At 61.5% G+C, this 12,338-nt stretch overlaps 3 protein-coding genes across 3 annotated transcripts in view; 2 read left to right on the top strand and 1 right to left on the bottom strand.

Annotated features, from left to right (window-relative positions):
- VOLCADRAFT_102937 (uncharacterized protein) overlaps positions 1-213 on the top strand; it is a gene marked incomplete at both ends in the record, with an annotated part of 16,669 nt that extends 16,456 nt beyond the window's left edge. The window contains one exon of the mRNA XM_002946464.1: positions 191-213. Within this exon, the coding sequence (XP_002946510.1) occupies positions 191-213 (23 nt within the window). The remainder of the gene's footprint in view (positions 1-190) is intronic.
- An 844-nt stretch (positions 214-1,057) lies between these two features.
- Positions 1,058-3,791, bottom strand: VOLCADRAFT_102936 (uncharacterized protein; the record flags this gene model as incomplete). Its single annotated transcript, XM_002946294.1, has 5 exons — positions 3,619-3,791; positions 3,439-3,547; positions 3,305-3,367; positions 2,291-2,904; positions 1,058-1,375 (listed from the first exon to the last, which is right to left on the bottom strand). Exons 1-5 carry the CDS (start codon positions 3,682-3,684, stop codon positions 1,058-1,060), a joined length of 1,170 nt encoding a protein of 389 aa, XP_002946340.1. The 5' UTR covers positions 3,685-3,791.
- An 801-nt stretch (positions 3,792-4,592) lies between these two features.
- Positions 4,593-12,091, top strand: VOLCADRAFT_115909 (uncharacterized protein; the record flags this gene model as incomplete). Its single annotated transcript, XM_002946463.1, has 9 exons — positions 4,593-4,693; positions 5,199-5,349; positions 5,873-6,860; positions 6,939-7,024; positions 7,094-7,227; positions 7,523-7,658; positions 7,878-8,115; positions 8,643-9,148; positions 9,860-12,091. Coding segments are annotated over 9 exons (4,572 nt in total), but the record flags the coding sequence as incomplete, so codon positions are not given.
- Between the last annotated feature and the right edge of the window lie 247 nt (positions 12,092-12,338).

Genomic DNA, 12,338 nt, shown 5'->3' with positions numbered 1-12,338 from the left:
TGAAGATGCTTTGTTGAAGGATGTCCACGACGGGCCCAACGTCCGCGACTGTAGCCTGAATAACTTTTAGCGCGGAATGTGCTGAGTAAATTTTAGATCCGATGTCCCGAATCCATGCCGCCATGAATTTGACTGCCTTCGGGCACGACGCCTCCCGATTCTGCTCTAGGTCTGTGTATCTTCTCGACAGGGCCTCCTCCCTGCCCGCGTTAATGTTTGTGAAGACGGCATTGAAGTTCTGATGCTGGATCAGCTGCTCTACTACTTGCGCTGGCACGCCTTGAGCTGCCGCAGGAGGCGGAATGACTACATTGTTCTGGTTGTTTTGGATGTTGTTGTTTGGAATGTTGGCAGGCAGGATTTGGTCAGCCATTGCGCTGATTACGCAAAGTGTTGTAGAGAAATTAAAAGGTTTATAATGACAGTATGAACCTAAGGTCACGAAACGGCGAATAGCCAAAACAGAACGCAGTTCAGTGTAATATCCATACTGAAAACAGTACGACAAGTACAACGAGTAACATCTTCGTCCAAGAACCCGCCTTCTCGCAACGAGAAGTCTACGCATACATACACACACACACGCACACATTAGAACCCCTTATGCTCAGGGCGTGTGGCTAACGACCCAGGGGGGGGTCGCTGAACCATCATCTTGATGACCCAACCCCCCCCCCCCCCAGCCGGACCCGCGACTGCCCCCCGAGCCCCGTCAACAGATGCCTGTGCGTTTCTAACCCCTGCACCCTCCTCTATCTTCTTGCTGGATCTGTCGCCCTGGTTCGATTGGGTGGATGGCTAACGGCTAACTGAACGAGCAGTAAGTGATGAGGTCTCAGGGCTGGCTGCCGGGGCCCCTACATACCCCCGTGTCACCCGAGCCCCCGCAGGATAATGCTGACGCTGCGGCTGCTACTGCCGGTACTGCTGCTGCTGCCGTTGCTGCTGCTGCTGCTGATGATGATGAAGAGGTCGCGCTGGCTCGATGGCTCCGTTGCTGCCACCGCGAGTATGTCCCTAAGCAAGTGGTTGCTGCATCGGCAGCTCCGTGCTCCGTCTACTTCGCCCTATTCGCCTTCCAGATGAAGGCCGAAGCGGCGTTGGCCGCCGCGTGCGCCAGCGCCGGCACCCAGACGTTGCCCGTCACCAGGAACGCACCGCCGTACAGCGCCCCGACGGCGGCCGCCCAGGCGGCGAATGCGGGGTTGCGGCCGCCTGTGTTGTGCAGGACCCCGAACAGGGCCGCTGACAGCAGCAGACCCCGCCAGTCAGGGAAGGTGGCGGGCAGGAGAGCGCCGCGGAACAGCAGCTCCTCAGGTATGCCACTGGCGGCCGCTACCAGCAGGATGTCAAAGGAGCCCAGGGGGGTCAGCACCTGTGTGCAGTTTTGAAGGGAGGGGGGCCTTGTCAAGTGAGTGAGTGCTGAGAAACTGGGGGAAAGGAATAAGACGGCTGCAGTGAGAGCAGCTAGCTGGGTACGAGGGGTGTGTAGGGGAGGGAGGGGGGTGTTAGGAGGAGGAAAGGAAACCTGCGGGGTTCGAGGCATGACGCAGCAGCGTGGGAACTGAAAAAAGGACAAGCCGTGCGGGCGTGGGGACGTGGCATGGCACTGTCTCGCCGGTGGGTGATGATGATGGTGCAAGATGCAAGGAGCCAAGTGCCGGTTAGACGGGGCAACAACAAAGTTTAGCCAAGTGCCGGTTAGACGGGGCAACAACAAAGTTTAGCCAAGTGCCGATGTCCACAGCAGGGGGCGGCCAGCAGGTCGGAAGGCCGGAACGCCAAAGCATTCCAAATCAATAAAAAGGGACGGCCCCTGCTGGTGGCGGGATGATGAGGTGATGGCACGCAAACCCAAACTCCTCTGGTGAGCCCAATGGGGCTGCGGCCTAAGCCCTACAGGCACCGCATCCTGGCGGCCTCGTACAAGGAAGGCGGGAATGCGGCCCAGCCCCCTGGCTGGTATGCCTCCCTCTCTTCCTTCCCTCCCTCCCCTTCCTCCCTCGCCGACAACCTGAATCAACCCGGCAAGCGTGGCCTCAACTTGCTCCCCTTCAATTTCCTGAATGGAGAAGCTAAACATGCAAAAACATGGAGCGAAGCAATCCCCGTGCTCCTATCCCCGCGTCCCAACACATCTTACCCCGGGCAATGCTCCTGCAGTTCAGGGGGAGGCCCAGTGGCCCAGTGAGGTGAGGCCCCCACTGGCCAGCGCTAAACCTAACCAACCGCACACAGCCCCATCCCCCCCCGCCATAACCCCCCCTTAGTTTCCCCTCACCCACACCACCTGCTGGTTGGATCGGTCCGTCGCCTCACGCAAGTCACTCCACACCGCCAGCAGTGCAAGCCGCGCCCCCGTCACCGCCGCCGCCGCCCCCGCCGCCACGGCCACATCCGTCAGGGACTCCAGTCCCGCTGGCCACCTGAGGAGAGCCTCCACCGCCGCCGGGTCGGTTCCCATGGTCGCCGCGCTGTTGAGCGAGGCGTAGTTGCGGACAAACACCGCCAGAATCGCCATCCAAAATCCCGTACCCAACGCGCTGCTTAGTACGGCATTACGAGAGACTGCAGGAAGCAGCGGCGGCTGCGACGACGGGTCCGGTTTCAATGCGGCGGCTAACGCCGGCGCCGCCGGCTCTGCTTGCGTACCTGCCGTACTATTAGCCCCCGCGGCCCCCGCGGCGGCGGCAGCTTCTGCCTGCACCTCCGAAGCCGTCCGCATGAAGCCAGTGCGCGGGTTCCATCGGGGCACGTCGGATGTCCCGCTGGTGGTGGCGTCGTCCGCTTGGGCCCCCCGCCGGTCCTCATCTTCGTCATCCCAGCGCCAAGGAGCGTCGGAGGCAACCAGGGACCCCGGTTTGGGCGCGAATACGGGGTAGATTTCCCCGGGCGATAGAGCTTCTGCCGACATGGGGGTGTTGCGGGTGGGCCGGGTGAGCGTATGCAACGGAAGTCAGGCGGGCAGGCAGGCAGGCAGGGAGGGAGGCGGTGAGGCAGGTTGGCTGCAGGGCATTGCGCTGGACGATGAACGACGCAATAGTCGTCGCCGATGGTGATGCGCGCCGCCTTCTCCCCCGCCTTCCCGCCCACTTGCTCACGGATGGGCGGAAGGCTGGCAACCATGATCTTGGCCCCAGGGGTGCGGTTAACACGCCGCAGCAAGTGGCAGGGGACGATGTGATCCGGGGATATGGCACAGGAATAGAATCGCGGGCCGTAGAGAGCAAGTGGAGGTATTCTTCCGAAGGGCAGGGTGGCGGTCGAGGATTGCGGGTACGGAGAGGGGAAACATATTGCGCACCTTGTTGTCGGCGAGGACGGCTGCTAGGTGAAGGCGCCTGAGGGAGATCCTGTTCCAGAGCTTCTGCGGAGAGAAGGGCTGCATTGAGCCGGGCCAGGTCGGGCTGGCGGAGTCAAGGCTTAAGCGCCACACACCTATGGCGATGCGCGGCTTGGTGGTATCTGGTCGATCGGCAGGTTGATTTGTCTGTTGTCTGTTGTTTCGTTTCGCTTGCTTGCGAGCGTATGCAACCAATCTGCTCCCCTGCAGCGATGACGGGCGAAGTCGTGCTCGCAGCCGGTTGTGTCGAGTAACATAGGTCCCTTTATCCTCACCCGGCGGCATGAGCAACCTTCGCATGTTTGGCAACGCCATCCGAGAGGCAATAGTGATGTACCCATTTGAAGCGCGCTTACAGGTGGGGCCTTGTTACCACACAAGCACACAAACACACAAGTTTCATCAGGCAACAAAGTCTCTTGCGAACTTGTGTAAGGCAAACCGTGCGATATGTGAAAATATACATGAAACCTGCTTGACTGTTTTCACTAATGCCTGTACGGACTATCCACTTTCACAATGTTGCAACTTACAGAGTATACGCATTTGTCTTTGCTGTATGGAAATACTGAAAAGCGATTCATTTGAAGGTGCAATTTGTTGCTGAAATTGGATAGCAGCTTGTTATGTCATTGTTAGAGCGCGGTGTTTGAGAATGGCACCCCCCACGAAACTGGGCCCGTTGAATGAGAAGGAGAAAGCCGAGTTTGATAACATACGGTGTGCTGCTTGCGAAACACTCCCGTTGCGGTAGTCATGGGCAACATGGCTCCAAGCGCGCGTATCTGTGATGTGCAGGTATGAGGACATACAGTCATGCAAGGACGTGAAGAAACTAATGCGTATGGAGGCATACTTGAGGTATGAGATCATCGGGGTTTCGCTTGGCGGGATGCGGAGATGGAAAGCTGCTCATTGTGCTGAACTGGTTATCCAGCTCCCGTCCCTGCTTATAATCATTCTGTGTTGAGTTGACTAAGACTTCTGTCTAAATGTAACACTTCTGGACCTCACCTGCCGAGATGATCTGACTCATCGCATGGAACATGTCCGCACGGGTTTCGGAAGACGTGCAACGTATAAAATGTTGTAGTTGGGCAGTAAAAGTGTTAAATTGATATGCCTCGCGCAACGACATGGCAGGGCGGAGGGTTTCCCACCCACGGCAGACGCCGCGGCAGCGCGCCTTCGTGAGCTTGGGCAGCGGGCCGCCAACGAGGAGATGGACCCAGTGCAGGGGCGTTTTCTAATGGAGGAACAGGCCCGTGCAAGGGCGGAAATTGCAGCATGGACGGCACAGCAGCGGCAGACAGATGCTGCGTTAGCCGCAAGCAAAGAGGTTGCCCAAGGGTAAGAGGCCACCACATGGCGCTGTACCGCAGTTGTGATGCGTGGTGTTGGTATGTAGGGTGGAAAACTTGCGTCCTTGTTATCATGCTTGTTCTGCCGTACAGGCTTGCCCACGTACGTACGGTTGATGCGAGTGGGTCACGTGCCAACCTCGGTTGAAACTTGAGTTGCACACGCCATTGCAATGCTATATCACCTGCACCCGTGGCTTTCTAAAGTAACGGGAATGGAAATGAACAAGGAGTGGGCTAGGCGGCTCGGGGCCGAGGTCGCTGCAATACTTTGTTCAATTGGACTACAGGTTCCCGCATGAAGGGGTAGCGGCTTTGCAGAAGTCCGGTGTGGGTGGTTGCGTGCATGGGATCGTGGGACACCCTTTTTCTATTCCGTTCGCCTCTCTCTAATCGAATTTGAGAAATCGATTTGGACCCAAGTTTTAGATTCTGGGCTCACTCAAATAGTCGGCCATTGCAACCCGGCAGTCTCTCTCTCTCTCTCCCTCCAGCACACATGTATCGGCGCCCAACTGGCCCGCCGCCCTGCACAGCCTGAACTATGGAGCTGTGCCGCCGGTTCGCGCGCCGGTGCGACTGACGACCAGCGAGGCGAAGCCCGAAGCCCCTCTTGCCAACCAGAAGCCCGCCAAGCCCAAGGCGGTGAGTGCCGAGGCCCGGCAAGCGACGGGATGGACTTAGGGTGGGGAGCCGACCGCCAGGAGGGTAGTAGCCCTTTAGTTACGGAAGAAGAAGAAGAAGACCCAAAGAAAGCTCACTAGGCTTCGCATCGGGTGGGATGCAGGTGTAGATTGCGTTATGCGGTGGTGCAGCACCACAGCGCCTAGTGTTGTGGGTCTGATCATGGCCGCACTGAGTGCCTATCCTACCTGGGGGCTTCAACCCATGGGAAAGAGGGCGACTGCACCGAGTACGTGGAATACAAGGCACGGGAGATGCGCAAGACACCTGTACTTGACGTTCTCTGGACGTTGTCTAGCTATAGCGATTATCTGGCTCATGTTTAATATGTACCCGAGTCCACATTCCCGCTTCCCTCTCACCTGCCGTTTTTCTAAATCGGTATATATCCTTTCATACTCCGTGTTCCACACCGTCCCCAACTCTGGGACCTCTGGGACCTCATCTCACAAACGTTGCTTCGCCGCGCCGCCGTGCCGTCCAGGACGCCGCAGTGGGCACCAAAGCGCGCAGCGGCCGTGAATACTACGAGCTGTGGGAGAAGAAGGTCGAGGCGGCGCTAGCCGAAGCGGACAAGGAAGGCACCGCGGCGGCCGCCGGCACCGCTGCCGCTGCCGCCAGCACCGCTGGTCTCAAGCGCAGCCCGGAGCTCACTCAGCGGCTGCTGGAACTGAACCGCGGCGCCTCGGCTGCGGAGCGCCTGATCCTGTCCGGCCAGGAGAAGGCCAAAGGCAATGACCATTTCCGCGCGAAAGAGTACGCGGAGGCTGTGGAGCATTACACGCTGGCGTTGGGTCTCCGGGGCTCCGCTGGCGAGGCGCCGCTGTTCAACAACCGCGCCGCCGCCTATATCAAGCTCAAAATGTGGGACGCGGTGGAGCAGGACACGACCGCTGCGCTGGAGGCGGATCCTAAGTTGCTGAAGGCCTACATTCGACGCGCGGCGGCGAGGCTGGAGTTGGGCAAGCTGGCGGAGGCGGTGTCGGACTGCGACGCGGCGCTGGCGCTGCAGCCGGGTACCAAGGAGGTGGAGACGGTGCGGGAGCGGGCGGTGAAGCTGCTGCAGGACGCGGGCATGAAGCGTATGAAAATTGAGGAGGTGGAGGAGGAAGAAGAGGAGGAGGAGGAGGAGGAGGCGGTAGAAGGGAGCGACAAGGCGCACGCGAAGAGCAACAGCGTCAATGGCGCCGATGCTTCCGCGGCGGCATCGAGGGGAAAGCCTTCGGACCAGGAGTCCAGTGCCGCCAGCGGCGGCAGCAGTTCTTCCCAACAGGACACTCCGGCTGCGCCGCTTCCCCCTCGAAAGAAGCTGGTGGTGGTGGAGGAGACGGACAGCGAAGACAGCGATGATGAGGGCGCAGCGAGCAAGGCGACAGCTATTCCTGTACAACCGTCCCCACAGCCAGCGGAGCGGCAGCAGGAGCAGCAGCAGCCGTCTGTGGTTGCTACTGCTGCCAAAGCCATGCCCAGCGGTGGGCCGAATGCCGCCCCCACGGGAGCATCCGCACCTACTGCCCCGCCGACTGCTGCTCCTGTTGCCGCTGCTGCAGCTGCCGCGGTTGCACCCGCTTACACGTCCGGCAGGGCGGGGCCGGCAGCGGCCGCCGAGCGGGCACCAGCGACGGCGGCGCCGCCGGTACGGTCGGTACCGATGGTGGAGCTACCGCCGCCTCCGTCACCCCCCGCCCCGACTCCGGTTTCCCAGTTTGATGCCGCTGTGGAGTCAATAAAGCTGGAGGGCAATAAGGAGTTTAAGAGCGGCAATTTCGTGCGGGCGGCGCAGCTCTACACGGAGGCGATAGCGCTGGCGCCTGACCTTTCTGTACTCTACCTGAACCGGTGAGATTAGGCAGTCTTGGAGGGGGCTTGGTCGGCGGTCGGCTTGGCGGGAATTAGGATGGACGGCAGGGAAAGCAGTACTGGTGGCTGCTTCCGTATTCGAAATATCTCTTGCAGGGTTCCACTGCTCGGGTTCCACTGTTGGGGGTTTAATTGCGACATTGCTTGGGGCTCGGGTAGTGGGTGCTTTGGGCCCTGGCAGTTGTTTGTTGGGGCCTTGCATCATGTAGTTTTCCCCTCCCCTTCCCTCTTCTAACTGTCTATCTGTCTGTCTGTGTGTGTCTCTCCCCCGCAGGTCCATGGCCCGTCTGTCCAACGGACTGAACACGGAGGCGCTTCGTGACGCCTGCCAGGCGGTGGCGCTGGATCCAAAAGGCTACAAGGCCTTCCACAAGCGAGCCAGGGCGAAGGCGAAGCTGCGGCTGTGGGAGGTACGGCAGGGGCCTGTACGCGCCCGTACATGGTGCGGAGAGCATCCGAAAGGGACGGCCGGGAGCAGCGGGATGGATGGTGGGCAGCGAGTGTCGCTGCAAAGGGTCGTCCAAAAATCCTTTGGCGTGGCATATGCGCCGCCGCACAGGAGCGTGTGCAGATGCCTACCCCTCCTCCCGATTCGGCCCCGCACCTCTCCCCTTCCCCCCCCTCCGCAGGCCTCCCGTGACGATCTGCAGCGTTGCCTGGACCTGGTGGGCCCCAACGAGGACCGCATCCGTGGTGAGGTGGCTAAGGAGCTGGAGACGGTTCAGGCGCAGGTGGCGGCGGTTAAGAAGCGGGCGGCGGCGCGGGCAGCGGCGGCAGCGGCGCGGGGGCCGCAGCGGGTGACCAACTACTACCGGGCGGGAGTGACGATTGAAGAGCATGACGAGGAGGAGGAGAACAGCGAGGAGGGTGCGTGGGGGGGTTCGGTCGGTGGAAGGTTGGAACTGGACCCCGGAAGGGGGTCGCCTGGAAGGGCGACAACTTCAGTTCAGGGCGGTGCACATCACATATCACTCAGCTTATCTTCTCTACTGCGTGCTCACTTCGCAAGCGCACGCACCTGCTCACTTGGCTGGTGTTACAACTGCTACCGTACCATGACGTCGTTACAGCTGTCCAGACGTGCGGCATTCCTGTGTAAACCTGCTGTGCATCTCGCCCTCGCCGTTGGCAGCTCTTCTCGCCTCTTTCCTGTTTCCGCCACACGACCACAACTCGGAAGGGGAGCCAGTGTGTGCGGTGCGGTGTAACACATATGAATGTTTTCCCCTGGCGGTATCACTGGTGGTAGTACTGGTAACGTGCACATACTCGTTACCTATGGTACGAGAATTCCTCTTTTGTTGTATTTTCTTCACAGGCTGCTATATGCACGTGCGCATACACACAAACACACTTACAGACACACATACGCACACACCTGCGCGTCCGTGCAGACAAGCCACTACTGGCCGCTGATGAGGCCACCGACTGGGAGGTGGCGGCGGCTCGGCGGCTGTCGGATCTGCGCAGCCAGGCGGAGGTGCTGCGCGCAGAGTGGCTGCGGCAGCGGGACATGGAGGCGCGGGAGGCTTTCCAACGGGACCTACTGACATGGGAGGCGGCGAAGGAACGGGCCGAGGCGGCGGCAGCTGCGGCAGCTGCTGATGCCGCAGCCGCCGCTGCGGCGGAGGCCGAGGCCGCAGCCGCCGCTGCCGCGGCCGCTGCCCCTGTTGCTGCTGCTTCTGCTGCGCCGGCACCGCCGCCCCGTAGCGTGGATGCGATTAAGAACGAGGGCAATGAGCACCTGAAGGCGCAGCGCTACCGAGCTGCGGAGGACTGCTACCAGGAGTGCCTCCGACTGGACCCGGACAATGTGGCGGTGCGGCTGAACCTGCTGGTGCTGCTCAATGCCACGGAGCGGTCGGCGGAGGCAGAGGAGGTCGCGAACGAAGTGCTGCGGGTAAGGGGGCAGCTGTTCTGGAGTAGTGGTGGGCGATGGCGTAGTGGTAGTGGTGGTGGGGAGGAGAGAGGAGGAGGAGCGGACGGCATGTGGACGTGGTAACGTAGGTGTGTTGGGGGATATTCCCGGAATAGTACAGAGGAGACGACAGGTCAGATGGGTGGGATGGCGAGCGAACTGGCGTAACGGGCAGGGGTGAGGAGTCAACCGCTGGTGCAGCTGTGGTTAGATGGTTTGGGAGTTTACCAGTGCGCTTCATGTGACAGAAGTGGCAGCGGCTCTCGTATTTGCTCCTGCATTTGTCTGCCTATGTCAGGGAGCATGTGTTCTGTAGGACGTGTATACATTTCATTGCTTTCTTAATTATATAACAATGTGGACTTTCCAGTTTGCAAAAAAATACAGCATTGCTCTTGTATTATCATCTTGAGTCTCGCCTCAGTTATAGAGCCTCGGTGTAACCATGACCTTCACTCGTTTTCCCGCCCGCCTCTACTCTGAGCCGTTCCTTGTTCGGCCTGATTACTATCGAAGGCACTCCTCGTCCTGACACTCGCATGTTACGCCTGGATCTGCTTGCTGCTATGGACACAATTATACACACACACTAAAGAGAAAGGCGTGTGTGCCTTTCTCTTTAAAACGCCCGCTTCCCAAACCCCCCGCTCCCTGCTCCTCCCCTTTCGCCGCGACGTCCGCGCCCCTCCGCAGCTCCTCTCCAGCGGCACGGGCTCCTTCAGTCTCGACCAGCAGCAGAACATGCGCTCCAAGGTGTTTCACCGCCGCGCCCAGGCGCTCAAGGCGCAGGGCCGCTTGCAGGAGGCGCTGGAGGACCTACGGGCTGCTAAGGCGCTGTTTGGTCAGAGCGATGCACTGGACAGGGAGATGGAGGCGATTGGGAAGCTCATGGCGACGCAGCAGGGCGACGCCCCGGCGGCGGCGGCGCCTCCTGCGGCGACACCCTCAGCAGCGCCTGCCGCTGGAGAGCAAGCGCCGGCGGCTGCTCCGGAGGTGGAAAATCCGGTGGCGCCAGCTACGGCGCAACCTGTTGAGGCGGTGGCGGTGGCGACAGGACCGCCAACGGCGACAGAGGCGGCGGCGGCGCCGCAGCCACTGCCAGCGGCGGGAGGATCAACCGCCGCCGCAGGTCGCACCATGGGGACCGGGGCTGCGCCTGCCCGGCGGCGAATGGAGGTTCAAATGGAAAGTGATGACAGCGACGACAATGATGAGTTCGCGGCGCCGACGCTGCCGATGCCACCGTCGCCGCCACGTGCAATTGAAACGCCAAATGCAGGTTCCCGATCCTCAACGCCGCAACAATCGCCAAAGTCCAAGCCTTCAGCGCCATTCGTCTTCCCATCTACCGCCGACGCCGATATGCAAACTGCTGTCAAGACGCCGGCGGAGGGCCTCACTCCGGCCGCTAAATCTGTTCCCAGCCCCGCTGCTACACCTGCTTCGACCTCTGCCAATAGCGCGTCTACTTCCGGAGCCCCCGTCGCCGCTGCATCTGCAGATGTCCCCATGGCCGCTGCTGCCGCCGCCGCCGCCGCCGCCGCCGGCAGCACCTCGGCCGCAACCCGCCGGGGTAAGAACAGCGGCTCCCGGGCCGCCGAGGTGTCCGGTGACCCGGGGGACCCGGTGGAAGCTGCCCGCCTTCGCGACGAGGGCAACCGACTGTACGGCGTCGGCAACTACGTGCGCGCCATGGACTTCTACTCCCAAAGCATCCGCGCCTGTGCGCACAACCCAGCGGCGTACTGCAACCGCGCTTTTGTGTACCTGCACCTGCGCCGTCCCGCGGATGCCTTGCTGGATGCGGAGGCTGCCATTGAGCAATCTGGAGGGCGCTACCCGAAGGCACAACTTCGCCGCGCTCTGGCGCTGCGGGAGCTCGGCTTTATTTCGGACGCGATGACGGCCATTCAGCAGCTCCTGGCGGTGACACCGGGCGATCCGGCGCTGCTCGAGGAGATGCAGCGGCTGCAGAAGATGGCGGAAGAGGAGAAGGGTAAAGCCCGCGGCGGTGGCGGCGGCGGGGCGGCAGCGACGGCGGCAGCGGGAAGTCAGGGGCAGGGAAAGCCGGGGGCAGCGAACGGGGGAACCGTCGTGGCGCCGGCACCAGGAGTGCAGCCGCCGCCTATACGGCACAAAATCATTGTGGAGGATGTTTCAGACAGCGAGGATGAGGAGCTGAATGCTGTGGACGGCGATGCGAGGGTACCCGTGGAGCAGCCGCCGGCAGCTGCGGCAGCGACAGCGGGGCCGCTGTCGTCCAGCGTGGCCGCGGAGAGCAGGGGCCCGTCGTCTGAGCCTCATGCGGCAGCTGCACCCCAGCCCGTGGTCACCGCAAGGGGGGTGACACCACCGGAGCCGAGCCCAGCGAGCCCGGCCGCCGCGGGCACCGGGACAGCTAGCACCAGCTCTGGCGGAGTTGCTGCGGGTGCCGGTAACGGGTCCAATGGTGCTGCCGCTGTACCTCCACCACCGTCGACGGCTACCGCCAGCAGCCGAAGTCAGTTCGAGGCCGCTTCTGCCAAGGCTGCCGCAGCGCTTGCCGTCGCCGCCAAGGCGCCTAAGAAGCCCAAGCCACCCAAGAACGCGCATGAGCTAGAACAAGCCCTCAAGAGCCTCGCTGGGCACCCTGCCGTACAGTACGACTACATCCGTTCTCTGGATCCGTCGTCGTATGCGGGAATTATTAAGGCCAACCTGTCGGTCAAGATGGTGCAGGCGTTTGTGGATACGGTGCGAACAGCGCTGGGGATGTCCGCGGCTGCCGGTGGCGGTGACGGCGTGGCGACGGCGGCGCCCGCTGCTCCCCGGCCGGAGGATTTGGACTTTGCGCTGCGCTGCCTGGAGGGTCTTACCATGGTACCCCGGTTCGATGTGACGTACGGTCTGTGCGGCAGGGCCATGAAGGACGACATGCGGGTGCTGGTGGGTGCCCTGGCGGCGGCAGGGCGGGACGCGTCCCTGCTGAAGAAATGGTTCAAGCTGTAAACTGGGGAAATGGTTCAAGCTGTAAACTGGGGAAAAGAGCACGAACAGGAGGCCAAGTGGGGTCAGGTGGCGGCGGCGGTGGTGGTGGTGGTGGTGGTGGCGGCGGCCGTTCAGCTGCTGCTGCAGTTAGGTGCGGTAGCTGTAGCTCTCCTTGTCGTTAGCTGTCATAGGGGCTCGCAACACC

Source organism: Volvox carteri, assembly GCF_000143455.1.
Source record: "Volvox carteri f. nagariensis unplaced genomic scaffold VOLCAscaffold_3, whole genome shotgun sequence".
Classification (NCBI taxonomy): domain Eukaryota; kingdom Viridiplantae; phylum Chlorophyta; class Chlorophyceae; order Chlamydomonadales; family Volvocaceae; genus Volvox; species Volvox carteri.
The sequence above is the reverse complement of the archived record's forward strand: the minus strand, read 5'-3'. Positions and strand labels throughout refer to the sequence as shown.